The sequence below is a fragment of the Panicum virgatum genome, chromosome 9K (genome assembly GCF_016808335.1).
Source record: "Panicum virgatum strain AP13 chromosome 9K, P.virgatum_v5, whole genome shotgun sequence".
NCBI classification, from domain to species: domain Eukaryota; kingdom Viridiplantae; phylum Streptophyta; class Magnoliopsida; order Poales; family Poaceae; genus Panicum; species Panicum virgatum.
Genome location: NC_053144.1, coordinates 7,871,704 through 7,897,270, shown reverse-complemented (window position 1 = coordinate 7,897,270; position 25,567 = coordinate 7,871,704). Strand labels below are relative to the sequence as shown.

At 51.7% G+C, this 25,567-nt stretch overlaps 2 protein-coding genes across 2 annotated transcripts; both read left to right on the top strand.

Annotated features, from left to right (window-relative positions):
- Nucleotides 1-1,453: 1,453 nt before the first annotated feature.
- Nucleotides 1,454-4,737, top strand: LOC120649828 (BTB/POZ domain-containing protein At5g66560-like). Its single transcript, XM_039926727.1, has 4 exons — nt 1,454-2,203; nt 2,315-2,384; nt 2,482-3,735; nt 3,856-4,737. The coding sequence occupies exons 1-4, from the start codon at nt 2,160-2,162 to the stop codon at nt 4,369-4,371; spliced, it is 1,884 nt and encodes a 627-aa protein (XP_039782661.1). The 5' UTR covers nt 1,454-2,159; the 3' UTR covers nt 4,372-4,737.
- An 18,659-nt stretch (nt 4,738-23,396) lies between these two features.
- LOC120649825 lies at nt 23,397-25,217 on the top strand. Its single transcript, XM_039926725.1, has 5 exons — nt 23,397-23,994; nt 24,090-24,167; nt 24,254-24,353; nt 24,486-24,616; nt 24,703-25,217. Exons 1-5 carry the CDS (start codon nt 23,596-23,598, stop codon nt 24,934-24,936), a joined length of 942 nt encoding a protein of 313 aa, XP_039782659.1. The 5' UTR covers nt 23,397-23,595; the 3' UTR covers nt 24,937-25,217.
- Nucleotides 25,218-25,567: the final 350 nt, after the last annotated feature.

The window sequence follows — 25,567 nt, the reverse complement described above, 5'->3', positions numbered from 1 at the left end:
GCAATGAATCGATACCGGAACCTGGGTCTTGTTTAGTTGCGTAAAGATTTGGGTGTAAAACACTGTAGCATTTTCGTTTGTATTTGATAATTATTGTCCCGCCATGGGTTAACTAGGCTCAAAAGATTCGTCTCGCAAATTACAATCTAACTGTGTAATTAGTTATTTTATTTAGCTACATTTAATACTTCATGCATGCGTTAAAACATTCGATGTGATGGAGAATCTTGTAAAGTTTTGGAATTTTGAAGGGAACTAAACAGGGCCCTGGCCGAGAAGGTTGGTCGGAAGGACTGTACGGCACTCGGCATCGCAATTCACGAGCAGTGAGTTCAGTTAATGCTCGAGCAGCAGATTTGTTGATGCGGCGCGCAGTTTGGCCAGCTCGCAATTACTGCTAGCCTTCGCTGAGGCCTCGTTTAGTTCTTTAAATTGCTGTCACGTCAAATATTTATACGTCAATTCGAATGTTAAAATGCTAATTTAATATAAAATTAATTATATAAGTTGCAATTAGAGCTCTAGACAAATCTATTAAGTACAATTAATAATTATTGTAGCAATTAGTGTTCGGATTATAAATTAATTAAGCTTAATAGATTCGTCTCGTGATTACGTCACGACTTATAAAATTAGTTTTATAATAAATTTATATTTAATACTCTTAATTGGTGTGTAAACATGCAATGTGACAAGATTTATGACTTAAACTGAATAAAATCAAACAAAGCCTAGTTCATCCCTGATTTCTGATCTACAATAAAGTGCATTTGACTTCATCCCCGATTAAGGGTGTGTGCTCAGATAGAGAATTGGTATTGCTACTTCGACTTCGATCAGGTTGACTGCTAGAGAGCTACGGGCTTTCAGCTACTCTGAAATCCATTTGCAGCTGCTTGGCGGGGACAAAGCTTCCACCAGCGTATTATCAAGAAAAAAAACTTCCACCAGAGTCAGGTACCAGAAGGCTGAACTGAAGCTGGAAAACCCGCCGGCCGTGGCGCGCGTCCGCGCCTCCACCACCCGGCGCGGGCCGGTCGCTCATCTTGAATGCGCCGCGGCGTGTAGCTCGTGCCGGGGCGCGCCGGGCTGGCCGGAAAACGACCTTGGAAAGGGATCGGAGACGGCGACAGAACGAAACGGCCAGCGCGGTAAAGCGGAGACGGTTCGGTTCATTGGTTCATTCAGGTTTCAGACAGTTCCCATCTGGCCGCCTAAAAAAGCAAAAAAATAAAGGCACAAAGTTTGGTCAAAAAACAAATGCATGTACATGGAGTGCTGTGTACTGCTCGTATTACTGTATTGGTAGCTGTATTCTTTACAGTTAAGATCGGTCGCCAGTCGGCACTGCCCACCTAACATACACAAAAATACATCAGAACATGAAATGCAGCTGTTCATCTCATGTCGGCTTCGCCGTACTCTGATCATTGCTGCAAATTGTTTTTGGCATCCACATCTCTTTTCCCTCCTTTTTGCAAAGCTTTGTTGGGTGTTGGTTGACGCAAGAAAGTGTCGCCCCGGCCGCCCTTTCCCCTCTATCATTTCCCTTTCACTTTACACTATGGTCTTTTCCCTGCTGTCCAAATCCAAGCCGTAGACCCTAGACCGGCAGCAGCAGTAGCAAGTGCAAGTCTAGCCCCCCAAGAACATTCCAAGCGTTCCAAACGGAAGCAGGAACTTTCTACAGGCCCCCACCAATGGTGGTTTCTTGTTTCGTCCAGCGCTTTGCCTGACATGGAGTGGTTAGCTCACACCTCAAATCCTGTACACCTCATCGCCCTCCCCCAGCCGAGAGAACACGCGCTAAAAAAAGGCAGTAGATGAGCGGCGGCGGCCAGCAAGCGGATCGACGATGAGCGAAGATTTCCAACTAAACCATGAGCGAAACAACGAGACGTTGCTTTCCATACATACATGTCATCGGCTGGCTGTGCTTCCTTGTTTATCCCCAGCAATAACTTCCTGCTGACAGCTGACACCGCGGGGGAGGGAGTAGGATTCTGATGCCAATTTATTTGGCCTGGGAGGCGCCCTGAATTGCCACACCTACCAGCCCGCCCAGCCCAGCCGCCCCAAATCATACGGCGACGGGCGACGTCTTCTCCTTCTTGCTCCGGATCGTAGCTTGACGGAGCGTACCGGGCAGGGCAGCGGCCATGTCGGCGTCGGTCCGGCACGGCTCGTCGAGGGCCCAGGCATGGTGAGTACTTAGCGGCTGCTGCTTACTAGTAGTTACTTGAATTGCGGTGGTTTGCAGCGGAATTGCGTTGCCTGCGCTTGTTTTCTTGATGGGTTCTCCGTTTCGCACCAGGTTCTGCACCACGGGGCTGCCCAGCGACGTCGTCTTCGAGGTGCACGACATGACCTTCCACCTACACAAGGTAAGTTCCTGGGCCGCTGGTCTCTGTTTCTTTGGGACTTCGATGCTCCCCTGCGTCGTGCTCGACGGAATTCCGCTGAGGGTTCGCGCACCCGCAGTTTCCGCTCATGGCCAAGAGTCGCAAGATCCACCGCATGCTCACCGAGCAAGAGGAGCAGCGTCCGGCGCGAGGGCGACGGCGAAGGACTAGTGGCGACGGAGGCGATTCCGGCGATGACGGTGCTGCGGAAACAGAGATTGAGGAAGCAGAGGAGGTGGAGGAAGAGGAGCGGGATGAGCAGCAGCAGGTTAGGAGGGAGGGCGACGGGCCGGTGTACAGCATTGTCTTCCCGGACTTCCCGGGCGGGCCGGGCACGTTCGAGGCGGCGGCCAAGTTCTGCTACGGCGTCCGCGTCGACCTCACCCCCTGGAACGTGGCGCCGCTGCGGTGCGCGGCCGAGTACCTGGAGATGACGGAGGACCACGCCGAGGACAACCTCGCCGCGCGCGCGGAGGCCTACCTCGAGCAGACCGTGCTCCGGCACCCCGGCGACGCCACCAAGGCGCTCAAGTCCTGCGAGGAGCTGCCGCCGCTCGCCGAGGAGCTCGGCATTGCTGACCGCTGCGTCGAGGCCATCGCCGCGCGTTCGTCGGCCGCGTCGCGGTCCTGGTTCGACGACCTGGCCGTGCTCGGCCTGCGCATGTACAAGCGGGTCATGGCGGCCATGGCCGCGCGCGACGACGTGAGGGCGGAGGCCCGGGAGAGCTGCCTCGTGTCCTACGCCAGGGGCACCATCCCGGGGCTGTCGAGGTCCATGCGGCGGCGGCTCGCCTCCGCGCCGGTGTCGTCGGAGGTGGAGCAGAGGGAGCTCCTGGAGGCGGTGGTGGCGAGCCTCCCCGCGGACAGGTGCTCGGGGCGCGTGGTCACCGCCAAGTTCCTGTTCGCGCTGCTGCGGACGTCGCACATCCTGCGCGCCTCGGGCGCGGCGAGCGCGGCGCTGGAGCGCAAGGCCGCGACCCAGCTGGAGCAGGCCGCGCTGGAGGACATGCTCATCCCGAGCTACTCCGGCGCCGCGGAGACGCTCTACGACGTGGACTGCGTCGCGCGGATCGTCAGGTACTTCCTCGCCGAGGAGGAGGAGCTCGCGTCGTCGTCTTCGGCCGCGATTGTGGAGGAGGCCGCCGCCGAGGTGTCGCGGCCGTCCGCCGTGGCCATGGTGCAGGTGGGCAAGCTGGTGGACTGCTACCTCGCCGAGGTCGCGTCCGACGCCAACCTGAAGCCCGCCAAGTTCTGCGAGCTCGCGCTGTCGTTGCCCAACCACGCCCGCATCTACGACGACGGCGTCTACCACGCCGTCGACATCTACCTCAAGGTACGTGGTCTGTAGCAGCATGTCGTCCACGTCGGAGGACCAGGAAAAGATGGCTCCTTTTGAGGTGTGGCTGCCAAAGATCTCATGCATCTCTTCTTTTTGTGGGTGATTGGTGTGCAGGCGCACCCACGGCTGAGCGCGGAGGAGCGGGACAGGGTGGTGGGCGTGGTGGACTGCCGGAAGCTGACGGTGGAGGCGTGCACGCACGCGGCGCAGAACGAGCGCCTCCCGCTGCGCGCGGTGCTGCAGGTGCTCTTCTTCGAGCAGCTGCAGCTCCGCCGCGCCATCACGGGCGCGCTGCTCGCGCCCGCCGGGCCCGCGGCGCGGCAGCAGCGCGCGGGCCCCGGCGAGGGCACGACGGCGCTGGCGCGGGAGAGCCAGGTGCTGCGGCTGGACATGGACAGCGTGGCGAGCCGCGTGCAGGAGCTGGAGCGCGAGTGCTCCAGCATGCGGAGGGCCATCAAGAAGATCGACGGCCGCGGCGGCGGTCGCAGCCCGGACGGCGGCGATCGGTCGGAGCCCGCGGCGGGCGGGTGGAGGGCGCGGCACGGGTGCAAGTTCAGCACGCAGGTGTGCGACTCGCAGGCGCGCAACGTGGTGGCGTCCAGGGCCTCCAGGATGGGGATGAGCCCGTAGCCCATACGTTCAGTTGCAGGGGTCGTCTGTATCCTTCGGCGCTCGATTCAAGCATGAATTTTTTTCAAGGAATCCCACGCAATCCTATAGGGAATCAGCAGCAACCTGAGACGAGAACGCTGAGAAGTTTCAGATCGTTAACCGTTGGGGAGATCCGAGATCTCAGGACCCCCCACGTTTTCATCTCTGATCCATGGGCCTGGAAGGCACCGTGTGCGCTGTCTGTACCAGGACAGGAGGCGGTTTGTATAATGTAGCAAAGCAGGATTCGTTCAGCTCGTTTCTACTGTACTACTCGATCGCGTACATGTGCTATAGTACCAAACTCCAAACTTTTTCACCAACTAAACACACCCTCAGTTTCTACTCCGTTTGGCATGGATGCTATACAGGTGACAGTCCTCTCCGCCGGACCTGCCATGGTTTCATCAGGTTGCAGTACACACCGGAATGTTGCCAGGCTCGTCGGGAATTGCCTACTGGACAGAGCTTTTGTGTTCTGAACAAGACATCTAGGGACCAGTATCATTCGTTGGTCGCGCCCTCTTCCCGAACTTTGAAGTGTGTGTTGGTGGCTCATCGCGGAAAGCCTGAATTGATGCTGAAAGTACTATCTCACAGGTGACCACCACGAATCCAACCAAGTGTGCGTCAGCGACTGGCTGCAGCCTGCAGTCCCACTTTCCATTGCTTGGTGCCTTGGTGGGTGCCAAAAAATATATGCCCGCCCTTTTTTATCAGGCCCCTACAATCCACCAGCTTGTGGAGATGGATTCTGCATCCTGCACTGCACATTGTTAAAGAGAAAAGGGGAAATGATTCGTACAAGAAATGAAAATTGCAAAGTAGTACTGGGCTGCCTTTCCTTTTTCTTGGGCCAGCGCTTGTTTAACAACGCTCTGTAGACGGGCCGGGGACCGTTGTTATTTTACTTGAAACGAACAAGCCCATCGTTGTTGGGCTTAGCATCAGCTGAGCCATCCACCGCCTCCCCCTTCCGCGGCGCGATCCCCGCTCCTCTCTCTCTCCCCGTCCGCTTCGACGGCGAGGGTCCGCACCACCACCGCCAGAAGCTTCTCGCCCCCTCCTCGCGCGAGCTCTCGCCCCACCACCTCGAGCGATTCCCGAGTTCCCTTCTTAATTTTAGGGGCGTGGGCGTGGGTGGGTGTCAGCTGCGCAGTGAGGCGGTGCCGTGGACCGTGGTGGGGGTGGGGGAGGCGTGGCCGCGGAGGCCACGCGACACCGCCGGGGCGCCGACGTGTGGGCCGCGCGTTTTCGTGGCCCTGCTTCGCGGCCATGGATGCCTGTCTCGATGTAGCTGGGCCCGACGCCATGGGTCCAGTCCACAGTTATGGGAGCGCGGAGGTTAATTTAAGGTTTGTTTAGTTCCCAAAAATATATTTTTTGCTCGTGGGCAGCGGGGCGACCAGCTCCCACAAGTTATAGTTATATATAAGAGTTGGCTGGTCCCTCATCCCTCATTTGCATCACTAAAATTCCAGAAAAAAAAGAGGGAGGGAGGGAGAGAGACCCCTCATTTGCATCACTAAAATTCCAGAAAAAAAAAGAGAGAGGGAGGGAGAGAGACCCCTCATTTGCATCACTAAAATTCCAGAAAAAAAAGAGGGAGGGAGGGAGAGAGGCGAAGGCCTGTCGGATTTTTAAGTCGGCGACTGTAGGTAACCAAAATTCTTCTACGCCTTACAAACAGTTTATGTTGTAATTATTTTTGTTGACACAGTAGATTAGCAATCAGTTTAATATCATTATTGTGTGGCCAGATATGTCGAGCAAGCTTCGTTTTCAAGTTCATTATGGTGACTACTATATTTCTCATGATGCGTATGGAGTAGATCTATCAGTTTTTGAATGCAGAGAGTGCGGAATATATATTTATATATATTAGAGAGGAGTTTTGGTTCCATACGCAAATGGCTTCATGAGATATTCAATGTGAATCCAAAGACTTATTTCCTAACCGTTCAGACTGTGACGAATTGGGCAACTGACGGGGATTTCTGGGAGTTGATGCTTATAACAAACACCGAAGAATGGCGAACCTACATGCAAGCAGCTCTTGACCGTGGGTGGCCTCTTGCAATGCTAATTCAGATTCACTAGAAGGCAGGTCATTTCGGTGAAGGGTCCACAAGTACATCATCTCATATGAACCAATCAATGGAACAAGAAAATGAAGATCAGAACATGCATGTCATAGAATCTGAGCTGCAAGGTATAGCTGATCAGGTAGGAGAAAAAGAAGATCAGAACGTGCATGTCATTCAATCTGAGCCGCAAGGTTTAGCTGATGAGGGGGAGCGGATACCTAGAATAGTGGAAGCTGTAGAGAATGAAGACCAGGAGGCTCGAATGATGGAAGAATGTGGGGACTCATCAGACGATGAGGACTACCCATTGCTAGGTGAATGGCGAGACAAGGGTTTTGGAAATCCAGTGATACAGGATATTAGGGGTAATGAGTACGAATACAGAGAGAATGAGGTTGCGCAGGGGGCAAAGTATCCTAGCATTGAAGCTGTGAAGGATGCTGTAAAGCTTTGGGCTATATCGTTGAGGAAGGAATTCAGAGTTGTGAAGTCTAAAAGCAAAGAATATGAGGTGAAGTGTGTCAATGGCGATTGTACATGGCGAGTACATGCCTACAAGGGCAAGTACAAGACACACTGGGAGTGTTCAATTGTTACACCACATACACGCAGATTGACTGCTGTTGCGCAAAATCACCGTAACATCACATCCACTTTCGTGGCCAAGAAGATGTATGGGGTGATTCTCGACAAAATTGATTATGAGCCAAAATTGATAATTAGGGACATAGACGACTGTTTTCAATACAAAATCAGCTATGCAAAAGTTTGGCGGGCAAAACAAAAGGTGTTTAAGATGAGGTTCGGCACATATGAGGCATCATATGATAACCTGCCTCACATGCTGTCAGTAATTGTGCAGAGAAATCCTGAAAGCTCGACTGATACCTACATTGTACCGAGTTTATATGGGGGCCTAGGTTTCTGCTTCGTGCTTTCTTCTGCCTTGGTGCATGTGTGAGGGCATTAATGTATTTGAACCAGATGGTAGCATGTAACATTACGAACGTATTTGTGTAGTAAGATTTCTTGGTTGCAGTTCTAAATGTGTAGGTTGGTTGATTTAGATTGATCACTGAATGTAGTGTACTGAAAATAGAAGGGTAGTTACGAACCATAAATTTCCGGTTTGCAATATAATTTTGTAAACAATGCTACGATTACAAAGCAGAGGCCTAAGACGTTCGTACTACTAGGTACTTGAACAATGAAAATGAAGCGTCCCCTCATGAGAGAAGACTTAAAAGTGATACAATATCAGTCCCAAGAGGCTAATAACACTTTTATTACATCAGATGGTACATCACCGTACAACTCTGCGCCGAAGTGGGCAGTGAAGCGCCACTATCGCGAGGATAACAACTAACACCCACACAAAGATATTAACTACGAAGAGGGGGTCATCAGAGTCTTGCGCCATACGAAACTTCATGCGGGTGACCCTATCAACAGAAAAAGTTGGGTGCAGGACGGAACCTCTACTCAACGTCTTCGGGAACGAAGTCTGGATCTTCCTCTGTAAAAATTAAGAATGGGGTCAGTAGAAACGTACTCAGCAAGTCCAACCACACCCACGGAGGGGTATAAACAGAGTGTAATGCACAGGGTAAATCTAGGACAAGGCTAGGGTTTAATTTGCAAAAAGCAAATTTTTATGCAGGGGTTCATTTGAAAGAAAAGATTTTCAAAGCAAGTTTTTCTTTGTACCGGGTAACACGTAGTGTTGACCCACACAGGATCCAAGTTTTAAGCTGCTACCGGACTCCTCATCCACCGTAGCACACGGCACAACTGCAGGACACTTTTTCAAAACCACTCACGCCAACCCATCCATTCCCAGAAGAAACACTTGTTATGTGACCACACCGTAACTCGCCCAGTACCGTGGACACGACTATTCGAATAGATTCTTAACACTGCAGAGGTGTGCAACTTTAACCACAAGCGGGGTACCGCAACTCGATCACCTTAGTGTCGGTGCAGATCCCAACCAAGCCATTACCCACCTTAGTTAGACCTGACTAGCCATCACGGGATCCACCAAGGGGTCATTGACCTATCACAGAGGTTTTAATCGGGGCATAAGTCAGAGCTAATCCCTTCTCCTTGATCACCCGTTGCTCTCAGCTCTCCTGATGGCTATCAGACTAACTAGTGGGGTTTATGCTAAGCCGTTGCCCATACGACGGTCGAGTGCTTTGCATGATAGTGGAGTTAGGTGAGATGACACACCAACTCGGTCCTTAGTTGTGACAAGATGGATATCTCCCTTCCTTGCTCTACCACACAGGTTAGAGCACACCATTTGGCAAATCACACAGAAGTTCCATCCATCCCATCTAAACTTATTTTTTGAAAATTCCACATTTTTTCCTTCCCACACACTCACGTATTTTCCTTTTATAAAACAAGTTGTATCGTGTTTAAGATCCTAAGCATTCTAGCAGCGATTAACGTCCAAACAATTCACATTCAGACATTAATCTAGGTGGTCAAGGAATGGTTATAACAAATCAAGGGGTGGCTATCCAACCATGTTTTCAGCAAGCAAAACATATGCAATTTTATAAAACAGGCCAATAGGTTGTGTTTATAAAAACTAGGACAAAACATGCATCAAAGGGCGGGATAGAACTTGCCGTCTTCAAAGCCTTCCGGGAAGTCCTGATCGAGGTACTGTCCTTCGGGTTCGGGGTCGCGGAACTGGTCCTCGTTCACTCGCTGCTCATCGGCGGGCTCTCGCTCATTCACACTGTGATCTACAACGTATACAAACAAACACACAATCAAGAAAAAGAAATAAAGGTTTTATCGTTGAGCTCGAATCGGAAATAATTAAGATATGGAGATAGGAGTAATATTTTTGGACGGTTTCCTAATGGCATGGCTAGAACTATGTTAGGAATGGTGTGGTAAAATTTCAGGTCGATCAGAGATTGTTTAGCGCATGAAATGATAGGTTACAGAGAGGTTTAGGGGTTAAATAAAGAGTCAGGGACCTGTTTGTAATTATTTCTGAGAAGACAGGGGCTTGATTGGTATTTTAGAAAATACCCGGGTTATTTTGAAAAAGGTCAAGGGTTTATTTAGAAATATGTTTATATGGGGAAAGGATTTATTTTGGAATATCATAAAGGGAAGGGTTTAATTTGCAAAAAGGCTAAAGGGTGGGAGGGCTCTTAAACAAATAGGAGAGAGGGGAGGGGGTTCTGGGCAAATGTGCCCCTCTCTTCTTCCTCCGACCGGGAAACAGAGGAGAGGGGGCGGCTCGCCGGCGGCGGCCTAGGCCGGCGGCTCGGGGTGCGTGGGCGGCCATGGAGTGCGGGAAAAGAGAGAGGGAAGGGAGAGGGGCCGATCCCCTGCCGCGGCTCGGGCGGAGGTGGACCGTGGGGACTCGGCCACGGTGACGGGCGGCGGCGACCGTGGTGGCGCAATTGCGGAGCTCGGTGGCGGCTCGAAGCTGGGGAAAAAGCACGAGGGAGCCCTGGGGATTCAATTCCCCCGCTCACCTTGGGCGATGGCGGCCTGTGGACGGCTCCCCACGGCGGCGGGCGGAGCTCGGTGGTTATGGTGGTGGCGGCGGCGCTGGAGAGCTCGAGGAGGGATGTGCGGCGGCGGTGCGAGTTGTGGTGGTGGTGGGTGGCGTTGGGGCCCTTTTATAGGCGCTGAAGGCGGTGGAGGGGTGGAACGCGGCGGTGGCCGGCCGGCGGGCTCGGCGGAGCGCCTTTAATGGTGCTTGGCCGGTTGCGCGTGGCGTGGAGCGGCGCGCGAGCGGCGAGGCCTTTGTGGCGTGGAGCGGCGCGCAAGAAGTTGTGATTACATAAAACAAATAAATCTCCTCGACTCATTAAGAAAACGCTAAGACACCACCGGAGTGCCACAAGCTACCCTTCTAAGATTAACTTCTTCTCTGATCAGTTGAAAAACTTGTGGTGGCTGCAGCGACTTTTGATCAAAGATCCTTCGGTTCCTCTCTTTCCAAATATTCCATGTAGTATATAGTTGAATCGCAGCGACTGATCGTTTCTGAACTAGAGGTAGCATCTCCAAGCTTCTCGTCCACCAATCCTCAAGCCCTTCATCTTGGTCCGCAGGTACTTGGATTATGCCCGAAGTCCAAATGCTTACCAGAAGCCAAACTTGCTTGGCGAAACTGCAGTACAAACAAAGGTGAGCCCCTGTTTCAGGTTCCTGATCACATAAAGCACAAACGGTATTACACGGCCAATGCCTAGCCATCAACTTATCAGCTGTTAGGATCTTGCTTTGAACTAAAAGCCAACCAAAAAATCTATGTTTCCCCTCTGCATGCGAACTCCAAACAGCTTTGGCATCAAATGTACAATAAGTTCCTTGCAATTGCGCATGGTAAGCTGACTTTGAGGTGTAACAGCCATTTGCAGTCCATCTCCAAATTATCTCATCCGGTCTGTCGACTAGCTGTATTTGCTGCACAGCATCCCAAAGCAACACAAACTCAGCCATTTGCTCAACAGATTCCATTCTCCAGAGCCCCCGTGTCCATTGTTGGTCCATAATATCCTCTTTTACAGTTCTATTCTTCCTCCATGCCAGCTTATAAAGTCCAGGTGCTATGTCCCTTGGTGCTCTCCCGTTAAGCCAACTGCAGTTCCAGAAAGTAGCTCGATTTCCATCTCCTAGGTGTACTATTGTGCTGGCCCTGAATAGTTGTTTATCCACCTCATCACATGGTGGACTTGTCCCAACCCAAGGTCTGTTAGGTTCGGTCCAGGCATACCACAGCCACCTTAGTCTTAGTGCCCTTCCAAAGCAGTTCAAATCCAAAACACCTAAACCTCCCAGCTGTTTTGGCAAAATTATTTGCTTCCATTTGACCAGACAGTGTCCACCATTTACCTCCTCGATGCCTCTCCACAGGAAAGCTCTACGCAGTCGATCAATTCTCTTCAAGGCCCATTTTTAAGAGGAAAAATGGTTAGAAAGTAGATAGGTATAGCAGTTAGAACCGATCTAACTAAAGTCAGCCTGCCTGCCTTGTTTAGAAGCTTCCCTTTCCAAGCTGGGAGCCTTGCTGCAATCTTATCAATTAGTGGTTGCACTTCAATTCGTTTTAGGCTTCTAGTACTCAAAGGCAAACCAAGATATTTGCAGGGAAAGGATCGGATTGCACAAGGAAAATTTTGTAGTACCTCCTGTAGATCAATATTTTCACATTTTATAGGGTAAGCTGCACTCTTGCTTAGGTTAACCTTGAGTCCTGATGCAACTCCAAACGCTTGAAAAACCTCCTTGATACTATCAATTTCTTCTTTTACCGGATTTACAAAAATAGCTGCATCGTCAGCATACAGACTAATCCTGATTTTTGTCATACTTGTGTGTATTGGTGACAGATTTGAAACTTCTTCCTCCAAAACTAACAGGTGTTGTAATGGCTCTAAAGCCAAGATAAAGAGCATCGGCGATAATGGATCACCTTGCCTTAATCCCGTCATATGTTTGAACTTCCTGCTCTGCGCTCCATTGATAAGTACCGAAGAGGTGGCTGTAGAAAGCAAAGTAGAGATCCATCCTCTCCATCTTGGGCCGAAACCCATTCTTTCCAGAACTTCCAGCAAATAATCCCACCTCACTGTATCGAAAGCCTTTGCAATGTCTAATTTGAGAAAGAGTGATGGCCTGTTGGCTTTGTGCAGAGCTTTGATGAGATTTTGTGTATACAAGAAATTATCATGGATGCTTCTTCGTTTTATGAAAGCACTCTAATTTCTGGATACTAAGGAGTCAACGCAGCTAGACAGCCTGGTAGCCAATATTTTGGATATTATTTTTGCAATGCTACTTGTTAAACTTATAGGCCTGTACTCAGAAAGAGCACTTGCATCCACTGATTTTGGTATAAGAACGATATGTGCGCAGTTCAGTAAGTTGAAGTGCTGGCCATGAAGCTCATAGAAAAAATGAACTGCAGACATGAGATCCCACTTGATTATATCCCAACAAGATTTGAAGAAACTCCCTATATACCCGTCAGGTCCAGGCGCCTTTTCCGAGTGCATTTCCATTATCACATCATGAACTTCCTTTTCTGTAAAAGGCACCTCTAAAAGACTGAGATCATTCCTTTGCAAGTTCACACGGTCCCAGTTGATTGTTTCCTCCCTGCTGCCTACTGAGCCAAGCAAGTCAGTGAAGTGATCGACCACAACCCTTTCCTTGTCTTCTTGCAAGTGGACTACTCCTTGGCTTGTGTGCAGGCTTTGAATGAAGTTCCTCCTTCTTCTACCATTTACTCTGAGAAAGAAAAACTTTGAATTGGCATCTCCTGCTTTGATGTAAGTCATCCTTGATTGCTGCCTGACTCTCAATTTCTCAATGGCTGTCATGGCCAAGTACCTATTTTTCAGATCTCTTTTCAGTAGTAGTTCCTCATGGCTCAGCTGCCTGTACTCCTGTACCACATCCAAAATCCAAATAAGTTGTCTAGCCGCTAGCAGTAACAACTTATTGTTTCCAATAATAGATTTGGCTCATCCTCTCAATTTCTTTGCCGTGCGCTGCATCTTTGTGTGAATGAGGCCCGGGTGGACTACCGGGGGAAAATGCCGCAGGGGATCCGGCTCCCAAACTAGCGCAAGGTGGAGAGGGAGTCGGGCCGGGCGGCGGCTCGGATCCAAATCAAGCAACCATCCTCCTACAGTCCTACTACTGCCCTAGCCCTAGCAGCAATGGCGTCCTTGCTCTTCCGGGCCGTCCGTACCGCCTCGGCCGCGTCTCGCGCTGCCTGCTCAGGCACGGGAGCTGCCGCTGCAGGTCTGCCCATTGGCAGCGCCCCGAGAGGCGTTCCCTCCACGAACCGCCGATTTTCCGGACGCTTCACTGACGGCAGCCGCTCTCCCATCCCAGGTAACCTGGCCTGTGTTTAGTTCCAAAATTTCTCTCTTCAAACTTCACTATTCACCTATCACATCAATTTTTTTTCTCATGCATGAAGCATTAAATGTAAGTAAACAAAAAAATTAATTGTATAGTTTTGATGTACACGACGAGACGAATCTTTTGAGTCTAGTTAGGTCATGATAGGATAATAATTACCACAAACAAACAAAAAGTGATACAATGTACTACAGTGTCCGATGTAACTCTTTTTACCACTATTTTATGGATCTAAACACAGCACTAGCTAATTCCTCCCTCTTCAGATTTTAGTATGATTGGACAATGATGTTGCACGCCCTAATTCTTTCGGGGACCGTCCTATCTAATTCCCTGATCTGAACTTTTTTTCTCCCTTCGGATCTGTCAACTGTGCTACTAGTATATGCTTGTTTTATTTTTTATAAGGGCGAGGCTAGCTCTTTTTTAGTACTAGTTTACTACCGTAATATAATTCACGCGCACATAAAATTGTCTTGGCTTCTTTGTTGAACGTGAGGTTGGATTTACTGGGGCACGAGACAATAAACTAAATACCAATTCGGTATTACCTAAAACAGCTTATTATTTTGGCGTGTTGTGTTACAGTTCGTGAGCCGTTCGTGGCAGACGAGAAGGACCTTGAGTCAGATGAAGCCCTGTGGGCGTTTTATGAGCGCTGGCGCAAGCATTACAACTTGGAGCGTTGCCGTGACGAGATGGCCTATCGGTTTGATAAATTCAAGCGCACGGTGTTCCATGTGCACCATGTAAACCATCGTAATCTACCCTACAAATTGGAAGTAAACATGTTTGCTGATGGGAAGTTAGCTGAGATTTATGGCCTCAAACCTGTGATGGATGAAAAAGTTGAGAACATGCCTGAATCGGGGTTCTCCAGGAAGATATAATCCCTGGTAGAAAGGGCCCCATGGACCAACATCTATCCTGAGCATGAGGTCGATCAGTAACCAATGCACATGCATACTAGTTATGCTTCTGTAATAATGCATGCTGTGTAAGCATGTCTGCTACGGTCTAGTAATTTATAAGGCTTAAGTCATGTTTGCTAATTTATGCTTCTGTAAGATATTGTTGAAGGAGACATGATTTTACATAATATTATTTTTCATCCGTGTGCTGTGTGTTACATTTTTAGTTTTAGTAATGTGACAATGTAGATTTTGTGCCCATATTACTCGAGTGTACAGGGAAGGATATATAAATCTGGGTGGGAATAGTATTGTTCTGATTTTTGCTGTAATTCTTGTAAGATATTCTGGCTGAATTTGGACTAGATCCAATCAAGGTTCAGATTTGTGACATGGCTTATGGTTTCTGTGAGAAGAAAATAGAAATCCTCTCCTTCACAGTGTCAGCCAGGACTAGTTGCTCCTCCTAGAGATATTATTTGGTGGGTGCCGAAAACTTTATGCTCGCCCTTTTTTATCATGCCCCTGCAATATACTAGCTTGTGGGGTTGGATTCTGCATTTCTGCATCCTGCACATTGTTAAAGAGAAAAGGGGAAGGATTCGTACAAGAAATGAAAACTGTAAAGTTCTGGGCTGCCTTCCCTTTCTCTTGGACTGGGGCCCGTTGTTATTTTTTTCTTGAAATGAACAAGCCCATGGTTGTTGGGTTAGCATCAGCTGAGACCTCTGCCAGGGCACGTGACCCACCAGAAGGCAGAGTCATCACCTCTAGACCTTTCTCTCCTGCTACAGTACAGAAAGGGCGACGAGAGTTCCGGCGGCGATTTCATCGTCTCCCCCTTGCCTCCGGCGGCCGGATCGGCGCCGGAGGTGGGTGGGAGCGGTAGAATCGCCGTGCGGGGTATATTCATGTCCCTGCTTTCTTAGGATTAGGTAGGCAAGGGTTAGGGTTAGTTCTTCCCACGTCGTTGGGTTTCACGGTGGCGGGAAGCTTTTGTGCTGGCGCTACGCTCGCCGGAGGCGGCCGATGCTGCTCCTGGTGGGTTTCGCGGCTGTGGTGGCTTCAAATCTTGGGCCCCCTTCTCAACTCCTTGGCGGGGACGACGGGGTCCAGCGACGGCGTCGATGGCGTGTCTGCTGGGATCCTTGAAGCTCCTGTCGAGAGGTTTGTCCCCATGAGCTCCTCTGTTGTCCTTGTTGGAGGTGGCTTGGTCTTGGTGGTGGCCGCTGTTTTGCGTGGTGATTGCCGAGGGTATTATCTTCGGAGATATTGACATCGATGATGGTTCCCATGGTGACATCCTATGCGCCGATGTCTTGATCTTCTGTGTGCTTTCTTGTGCTCTCGGTGTCTTCGACGGCAGCGGCGGCGCCGACTTTGTCACCAATGACATGGCGGTTGGTCAAAGGAGGCTTGTTGGGTTCTTTTGTTACTCCTTTGTCTTCGTCGCGGACCTCGCCGGCGTCGATCTTTGGAGTTTAGTTTACCAACACGAGAAATCGGGTTGGTTTTCATTTCCCACTGCTGGTGGTTTCCCACCCACCGCCTGGGGTGGCTCGTCGTCTATGGATGGCAGTGGGTCGGGTTCGGGGCGGGTATCCGCGGGTTTCGGGTTTGCGGGTTTCGGGTTCGGTTTTTAGTTTAGACCCGCGGATTTGCGGGTTCGGGTACCCAAAATCCTTCGGGTTTGGGGCGGATCCCAGAAATAACCCGCGGAGCTCCATTTGGGGCCCGAAATCTTCAGCCCAGTAAGGGCCCATCTAGCAACCCTAGCAATATATACTTGGAATCTTATCCTCTCCACCTCACCCTCATCCTCGAGCTGCCTCCTTCAAGCACGCCACCGTATCTGGCCACCCATGCCCCGCCAGCTCGTCGGCGCCCCCCCCCCCCCGCCCGCCGGCCCCGCCTGCTCGCCGGCTGCCGCGAGCGCCGCCGGCCCCGCCCGCTCGCCGGCTGCCGCGAGCGCCGCCGGCCCCGCCCGCTCGCCGGCTGCCGCGAGCGCCGCCGGCCCCGCCCGCTCGCCGGCTGCCGCGAGCGCCGCCGGCCCCGCCCGCTCGCCGGCTGCCGCGAGCGCCGTCGGCCCCGCCCCGCCTCGCCGGCTGCCGCGAGCCCCGCCCGCCCCGCCCCGCCTCGCTGCCTGCTCGCCGGATGCCGCCGGCTCCCGTCGGCGCCGCCCGCCCCGCCCCGCCTCGCTGCTTGCTCGCCAGCGCCACCGGCCCTGCCCCGCCTCGCTGCCTGCTCGCCGGATGCCGCCGACTCCCGTCGGCGCCGCCCACCCCGCCCCGCCTCGCTGCTTGCTCGCCAGCGCCACCGGCCCTGCCCCTCCTCGCCCAGCCCTGCCGCCGGCTCCCGTCGGCGCCGCCCACCCCGCCCCGCCTCGCTGCCTGCTCGCCGGCGCCACCGACCCTGCCCCTCCTCGCCCAGCCCCGCCGTCGGCTCTCGCTGGTGCCGCCCGCCCCGTCTCGCCGAAGTCGCCGCCTGCTCACGCGAGCTCCGGCCGCCCCACCCCCACGCGCATGTCGGCCGGCGCCGGGAGCCGCCTGCGGCAGGCCTGCCCCGCACCCAGCCCCCGCATGGCTGGCGGAGTTGCAGAAGCCGGCCACGCCCCGCACGCAGGTGCGGTCGTGCGGAGGAGCTTCGTGGAGCGAGCAACCTTATCCTTTGTAAAAAAAAAATCGGATTTTGGATTATCCGTCGGGTTTCGGGTATCCGCGGGTTTCGGTTTTGGGGTGAATTTTAACCCGAAATGGAGTTCGGGGCGGGTTCGGGTTTCAAGTTCGGGTTTCGGTTTTGGGTGCCCAGGCACTCCACCCGAACCGAACCCGACCCGTTGCCACCCTGATCGTCGTCCGGTGTGCCGGGGTTGTTGGTGATTGAAGCGCCAGATCCCTTGCTGTCCGGCGATGTGATGGTCATTGGTCATCTTGTTAGGCCTGTTCTTTCAGCGTTGATAGGGCATGTTGGTGTCCCCAATGTGCTATTTATGGTGCCATTGAAAATCTCTTATATCCTTCGTCGGGAAGGTGGTCGGCTTCACGGGCGGCAGCTTCGACCGTCGGCGACGGGGACAACCGAGAGGATCTTACAAGGACTTAGTTGTAATTTGTTTTATTTTCATAGTTGTCTTTGTAAGTTGTGGGATGTAAACTACCAGAAATTTATATGAAATATATTCCCGGTTTCTAAAAAAAAAAGCTGAGACCTCTGCCGCTGGGCAACCGTACCCACAGGCCACACACAAGGGGGAAAGGAAATTCCAGTGAGGAACGAGAGGAACCAGCCACTTCCTGCCACCTGCCAAGCACAAAACCGACGCGATGGGCGGCGAAGTCGTGAACCCGTCGCCGCCGCACACGCGTGCGCCCGGCTCGCTCCCGCCTCTCTTCGTCGCCTGTCGCCTCTGACCTGGCGCCTGGCGGCACCCTCCCGTCCCGGCTCCAGTGTTGGCGGCCGGCTGGAACACCGCGTGCAAGCTCCGCACGCCGACGGCCGGACACGACGCCACTGCGGCACTGCCCCGTCCCCCGTGCCTAGCGGCCACCGAGGGGCCGAAAAATCTTGGCAACTTTTCTGCTCTTCTCCGGAGGGCTCAGCGAGGCGCCGAGTTTCAGAGTTCAGCTCACCTTTTGCTACTTCCCTTCCTGAATGTTGCTTTCGGTGCGGCCGAGTGTCATCCTTCGTCTGTCCTCTTTCACTAGTCGGATGACCCTTGACCCTTCAGGCCATTGCCTTTGCGGCTCCAATTCCATGGAAGGACGGTGAACTTGACCTGCGAAACTGAACCTAGCCGAGTTGTGAAGCGGGCCGAATCTGATCGCGAGATATTCTGTTCAAGAAAAGGCTTGACCTACAGCTCAATAACAGCTCAATAATATTTTGGGGATTGAAGGACAACCGCTCAATAACATAAACCTGGAAGAATTAAATCTTCCCTCCATTCACGGCGAATCCATTGACCATTGCTTTACGAAGGAGGAAGTTTGGCAGGCCATTGTTGACATGCCTACTGATAAGGCCCCTGGACCGGACGGGTTTACCGGTCTGTTCTACCGTACAGCCTGGCCGATCATCAAAGACGATATCATTAGGGCTTTCAATGCCCTCTGGTCGCTGGATGGTCGGAGTTTTTACTTGGTGAATCAGGCATATTTGATACTCCTTCGCAAGAGACAAGATGCCTCCTCCATAAGCGATTATCGATCAATTAGCCTAATCCACAGCTTTGCTAAGCTATTCACTAAGGTGTTGGCGCGTCGTCTCTCGCCTCTCATGCACAAGCTGGTCAGGCACAATTAGAACGCTTTCATTCGCTCACGACTCATCCATGACAACTTCAGGGCGGTGCAGTTAACGGCAAAATTGATGCATCGTGCAAAAATTCCGAGTGTGCTTCTTAAGTTGGACATCGCCAAGGCCTTTGACACGGTCAACTGGCGCTTTCTGTTGGCCATTTTACAACATTGTGGCTTCCCCCGCAGGTGGCGGGACTGGATCTCTCTTGTGCTTTCATCGGCAAGCACCAGAATTATTTTGAATGGGTCGCCTGGGAGGAGAATCTATCATGCTAGGGGATTGCGTCAGGGCGACCCGCTTTCACCCCTACTCTTTGTCATCGTCATGGAAATCTTAAATGCTCTTCTGAGATTGGCTGATATCAAAGGCCTTCTACGGGCGCTCCACCCCAAGGTCCGCGAGAGAACTTTCCTATATGCCGATGATGTGGTGGTATTCCTGTCGCCTGAGGAATAGGATTTACTGCTCACTAGAGTCATCCTCAACATTTTTGCGGGGGCATCTGGCCTTAAGACAAATCTATCCAAATGCCACATTTCACCCATTCAGTGCGACCTGGAAGCTTCGGTGACTCTTTTCACTCACTTCTCGGGGAAATTTGACCCGTTCCCGATACGATACTTGGGGATACCGCTTGGCCTGCAGAAATTAAGTAAGAATGTCTTGCAGCCCTTGGTCGATAAGGTGGCGTCCAGACTTCCATCATGGAAGGCCGGCCTCCTAAACCATGCAGGGCGAACTGTTTTGATCAGAAGCACGTTGTCGGCCATTCCGATACACACGGCGATGGCTGTGAAGATCTCTCCATGGGTGATCAAATGCATCGATGGCTATCGCAGGGGTTTCCTCTGGAGTGGGGCCAAAGTTGCTAAACGTGGGCACTCTCGGTTGGCATGGCTGCGGGTATGCAGACCAACTGATCTTGGAGGGCTCGGCATTGTGGACCTACAGCGGTTGGGTTATGCCTTACGCATGAGATGGTTATGGCTAAAGCGCACTGATGACTCTCGTACATGGTGCGACCTCCTCGTGGAGTCTGAGAGTGTGGTCGGCCAGATGTTTCAAGCGTCGATCTATGTCGAGCTGGGAAATGGACACAAGGCATTATTTTGGACAGATCGTTGGCTACAAAGGAAGTCGATATCTGATCTTGCTCCATGCCTAACTAATGCAGTGGGTCCCCAAATCAAGAAACAAAGAACTGTAGCTCAAGCGTTGAATGGGGATGCCTGGGTCCGTGACATAGCCGCAGCCTTAACTGTCTAGGTAATTCTGGATTACTTTCTCATATGGGACCTAACAAGGGATATACAGCTTGATGAGAACTCAACGGACGCAATTTGTTGGAAGTGGACATCGGACAGGGTTTTCACTACCGCCTCCGCGTACCGTTCCTTCTTCATTGGTCAACACCCGGTGGAGGGAGCTAGACTCCTCCGCAAGACATGTGCGCCGGCAAAATGCAAATTTTTCATTTGGCTAGTCATCCATGACTGTTGCTGGACAGCTGCTAGAAGGAAAAAGCATGGGTTGCAAGACGATGACACCTGCGTGCTGTGTGCACAAATGTCGGAGACGATTGATCACTTGTTAACTGCCTGTCCGTTTACAAGAGAAGTGTGGTTTCGCCTGTTGTGCAGACTTGGCTGGAAGACGTTGGCGCCAGACTCTCAATCCACTTCTTTTGTTAGATGGTGGTCCGGTGCAAGGAAACAAATTCCAAAGGACCTCATTACCCTCACTTCTTGGTTGCTATGGAAGGAGAGAAATGATAGGACTTTTAATCGACGAGTGCGTACAATCGATGACGTACTCACTTGGGTGTATGATGAGATTGACGCTTGGCTTCAAGCTGGTTTTAGGTGTCTTGAATTGGCGGTTTGTAGGCTAGGTAGGCTTTCGGGTCGCGCAACGGGGATCATGTAGTCATGTTCTTCGGAGTGTTCTGTGTCGGTTTTGATTCTAAAACCGACCCTTGTGTAATACTTTTCTTTTCTTCTTAATGAAAAACGTGCTCAGGCACGGCCGCGAAAAAGAAAAGAAAAGGCTTGACCGTTGCCATGCACACTTGGTGGAATTCATAAGAAAAACAGATCCGTAACACCAAACACGCAGGCGTTAAAAGTTCAAAAACAGCTGCAGTTTGCCTGAACAATCTGCTAGTTTAGCACAAGGGCTGACAGTTCTCATCTTCGAATAAATCTCTGCATTTCCTTCAAAATGTTCTCCAGGAAGGCACAGAAACAGCGTAGTCCCCACTTTTTTTTCTATCCTTGCAACAACTGCACTCTACTACTAGTCTAATTGCCGCTCTCGCTCCCAGTTGCTGAAGTGCGCCGCAGTGGCATCCACCCGGCAGAACGAGGTGCTCTCTACCACGAACTCGCTGCGCCGGCGCAGGTTGAGCCGGTGGGGCCTGGGGCGAGTACGAGAACGGCGGCGGTAGGTGATCGCGCTCTGGATGCTGGACGCGTCGCGACGGGCGCGCACAGGGCGTTACCCCACGGCCGCGTGGATGAGTCTGGTCCCGAAGCTCGCAACGTGTGCGCAGCAGATCGGGCCACTCCTGTGAGCGCCAACGGAAGCCACCGATCGACGCCCTAGCTAAGAGTAGCACCTAGCAGGGAGTTCACGGCGGCGGGCACCGTCCTCGCCGGCAGACATGGTGGCCGTACGTACGTCCTGGGAACGCGTGCGTCGGCAAGGCGGCGGAGGCGACGCGTTGCTCGGCCCGGGCGTCTCGTCCCCCCGGCGTGGCACGGATGCACTTGTCCGGTTGTCCCCCGGCGTCCTCGAGCAGCGGCGCCACCCGACCTCCGGCTCCGGCATCCGCCATGTGCCTCCAGAGATCAGAGACGACCGAGTCAAACTGCGACCGTGCCCGATCCGGGCCGCACATGTCTGATCGGACGGCCATCAGGACTCAAGGGGTGGACGGTAAATGAAATACCGTCCACCCCCACCCCCACCCCCGACCCGGGCAGGGTCTCCACGCCCCGGCGCTTCCTCTGCTTGGACTCCCGCCTCGCCGGAGCGCCGCCTGCGTTCTGGGCGCCACTCGCCTCCGAATCCTTGATCCCAGCGCTCAGCGCATGCAGGCTCTGATGTAGAGGCTCGCCATTGGCTGCAGCACGAGCAACGACCGTGCCACGCCGCCGACGAGGCCCCACCGACACCGTTCCAGACCACACTACCAACTCGACGGCGGCGCCGCTGACGAACGTGTGTTGTTTCCGCTTCCCGGTTCCAGACGCCTCTCTACTCTGACAACTCCTGATGAATCGAGGACGAGGAAGGCGTGACGACCGTGAATGCGTACTCTGAGTCTCTGACAGTTTCGAGCTTTTCGCTATTCGATCCTGCAGAACGTCCCACGGTTCTCGGTTTCATTCTTCAGTTAGAAGAGGTGGGCGTTGCTGCGACCTGCAAGTCCTGCAGATGCAAGTGCACCGTAGCAGCTTGCAACGGCGAGTGCGCATCGTCCCATGCGAGTCGCGATGCTGAAATGGCGAGGAGGAACGGCGATGCGAGGCCAGCCCGTGTGTGGAAACGGAAACGCGTGCTGTCAGAGCGGATGCAGAGCGCCCACCTGCCACCTTCCACGAAAGGGCTCGCCTCCACCGTCGTTCGGCGACGGCGTAGGGAAGAGCGACGGCGCGACAAACGCGCGGCCGGCGTTTGCGTCACGTGCCCCCGTGGAGGAAGCCGGCGTGCCAAGGAACCCGTCGCCGCCGCACACGCGTGCGCCCGGCTCGCTCCCACCTCTCGTCCTCGCGCTGTCGCCTCTGACTTGGCGGCACCCTCTCGGCTCCGGTGAGGGCTCAGGTTCAACTCACCTTTTGCTACTTCGCGAATGTTGCTTTCGGTGCGGCCGAGTGTCATTCCTCGTCCATCCTCTTTCGCTCGTCAGATGACTCATCAGGCCCTTTTGCCTTTGGAGTTTGCTGCTCTAGTTGCTTGGAAGGACGGTGCGAACTTGACATGAGCCGAATCTGATCACGAGAGATTCCGTTCGAGAAAAAAGTGTGCCCATTACCATGTCCCATTTTGTGGACTTCAACAAAAATAAATTGATGAAAAAATCATGAAAAAGCTCTCCGTTCTAATCTTCGCATCGACTTCAACAAAAATCTAAGGTGAAGACATCTTTGCTCCTGCTTCTTGACCAGCAAAATGGCATTGTTACCTTCAGAACGAGCCGCTAGTTTAGCACCAGGCCTGGACAGTTCTGATCTTCGCATCAACTTCAGATGTTCTTTCAGAATGTTGTCCTTGCACTACTGTTTACCACTAACAAGTTATTTCTGTTCTTCCAAATATGGCCAAAAAAAGCAGCACAAAGAGTACTAGAGACAGCTATTTCTGAATACTCATAAAAAATTTGGCAATACATCCACAGTTGTTACCTAACTCAACGAAAGAAATCTGACAAGTTTTGCCAAATCACCGTGCTGATCACAACACAGGAACACTTGATGTACGTTACTACGCTCAGATTCACAGGTAACAATAATTGGTTAGACAGATCGTACTCAATGATGACACAAAATTAGCGAAGAGAATATCAGCTCGAAATTATTGACCAAGTTATAGCACGGAAAAGAACTAAAAGGTTAAAAAAGACGTCAACGAAAACACGTCGATCCGTATATACCATTGGGCCGGTACAGGCGTAGAGCTCCAGGACAAATCCACTCCAGCCACAAGGTGATGGTTTCAGAATCTTCGGTTCCACCAAACATTCAGCTCCCGTGCCCATTTATTCTGGAACCTTCACGCCAATTGCTGCCGCTACCCATGCCCCTTCACACGTGCATACGCATATTTATACAGCCAGAGTTGGACACCTTCCTTTCCTGCAAAAATTCAGACCAGACGTAAACACCACAAAAGGCAACAGGTGCAGCAAAGAGTTCTCTTCGGCCTTCGGGTCTTCATAGAGCACAAGTTTCAGGAGAAGAAGGTGTAGTGTTGAGAAAATTTCAGCAATGTCAGGAGCAGCAAGCGGCAGCAGCAGGTTGCTGCCCAGGGAAACCACCAAGGCTCTCCAAACGGACAGCCACCTTCCATCATCTTCAAAGTCTGGTAACGTCAGCCCGGATCGTATCCCCTCTCTCAAGTTCCCGTTCCTGTGGGAGCCAAAGAATACGCACAGGATTAGCCGCGGCGCAGAGCAAAGGGCTGCCTTGATCACCCTGGGAGCTGCCAGCATCATACCCGAGAAGAAGCTGGGGCGTTTCCTATCGGAGGAGGTGAAGAACATTGACCTTTTCTTACCTCTGGCATATGAGATCACAAGGACCATGATCCTGAGGCAGTTTGGAGCGGCACAGTTGGCACTGCAGAGGCAGTGCTGGTCCAAGATCGTTGAGACAATAGTCCACAAGGTAAGAGTTCTCTGAAATACGCGTTGCAGAAGTGCAATTTATAGAGTCCAGTTTTCCATCTTTGCTAACCGACCTCATATGGACAACAAATTCAGGCCATCGTCAGTTGCCAATCCTTCACACTGATTGGTGTCACCGGATCCCTTGTTGGGTCAGTCCCATTGTTCGCTGAGGTAGAGATCTTTCTTCAGATTTTCTGCCTCCTGTAGATTAATGCCGTGGAGACTTCCCATGCTGATACTCTTCCATGCGGTTGCAGGGTTGTGTTGGTGTGATGAAGTCATTTTTCATGCACTTCCATGCCATGTCCCACACAGTAGATAGGGGTGAAATCATAAAGCTACTTATTGAAGCATTAGGTACATCCTTATACACACTAACTAGCTCAAATGACAGTTTTAGTGTGCTCGATCCTACTAATTTCGTGTAACTCTCTCTCTCTCTCTCTCTCTCTCTCTCTCTCTCTCTCTCTCTCTCTCTCTCCTCTCCAGACATGTTTCTGATGGGCACTGCTCTTCTCAAGTTTGGCATGGGGATGTACATCATGTTCTATGGTTCTCAGAGCATTCAGACACCAGCACTGAATGCTAACACGCCCCATTTAGGTGCATTCAACCTAAAGGTAACTTAACCCTTCCAGTACTTCTATAATAGACAGATCCATCACCAATATGTTAGTACTAATAGTAAGCTACAAATCCATACCAGAAGCTGAAAGATGGTGCTAGGATCAGGTCCATCACACAGGCAAAGACAAGGATCGGCGATGCAATACTCCGGCTGTTGCAAGTAGGCGTTCTCGAGAAGTTCAAGAGCGTGCCTCTGGTCACTGGACTCGACATGGCCTGCTTTGCTGGAGCAGTGGTTGCATCTTCAGCCAGCGTCTTCCTCCTGTCAAAGCTCAGTATGGGTCAGCAACAACTAAAGCAAAGCTGTGCTTGACCATATCTCCATGTGACAGAGCAAGAGTTTCGGACGCATCACAAGTATGCATATGTTAGATGTATAAATACATTGTGTAATTACTCACTAGTCTAGGGTGCTATCTGCACTTTGTACTCCATATCTGCCCCTTTGGGCATGCTAATAGATGAGTTGCACATTTCTAACAACATATACAGAAACGAGAGGAAAACACAAGTGCTCGTACAATAAGGGAAGGGATTCAGAACATGCAGAGTTGCAGTCTCAGTGTTTCAGCAGTAGATTTCAGTTTTCCTTCACTAGCTTTCGAATCTTTACCTATCGTTCTGATAAGTTAGTTCTTATTCATTCGTTCTTTACTTTATATATAATCAGCAAGGCTTGGCCCAGAAAAGACTAGGAATAGAAAAACCCGTAGAATTCTAATGTTTTCCGTTATATGTAATTGGTGATTGATGGCTTATACTCTGTACTCAATGTTGGATTTTTGAGGTCCTGGCTAACAACCAAAACCAACATGATTATGTTTGTTCCACCGTTAGCGATATATCAAAGCTGAAGATGTTTCCAATGGACCAAACATAGGATCAAACCCAGTTGAAGAAAAAGACCCTCACCAACCATAAACGCCCCCAAACAGAACATAAAT

Bases quoted from the DNA above. Each gene is read 5' to 3' on its own strand.
- LOC120649828 (XM_039926727.1), top strand. From the start codon at position 2,160: ATGTCGGCGTCGGTCCGGCACGGCTCGTCGAGGGCCCAGGCATG. The intron at 2,204-2,314 runs GTGAGTACTTAG...GTTTCGCACCAG, and splicing joins TCGTCGAGGGCCCAGGCATG to GTTCTGCACCACGGGGCTGC. The intron at 2,385-2,481 runs GTAAGTTCCTGG...GCGCACCCGCAG, and splicing joins TGACCTTCCACCTACACAAG to TTTCCGCTCATGGCCAAGAG.
- LOC120649825 (XM_039926725.1), top strand. From the start codon at position 23,596: ATGTCAGGAGCAGCAAGCGGCAGCAGCAGGTTGCTGCCCAGGGAAACC. The intron at 24,168-24,253 runs GTAGAGATCTTT...ATGCGGTTGCAG, and splicing joins CAGTCCCATTGTTCGCTGAG to GGTTGTGTTGGTGTGATGAA. The intron at 24,354-24,485 runs GTACATCCTTAT...TCTCCTCTCCAG, and splicing joins GCTACTTATTGAAGCATTAG to ACATGTTTCTGATGGGCACT.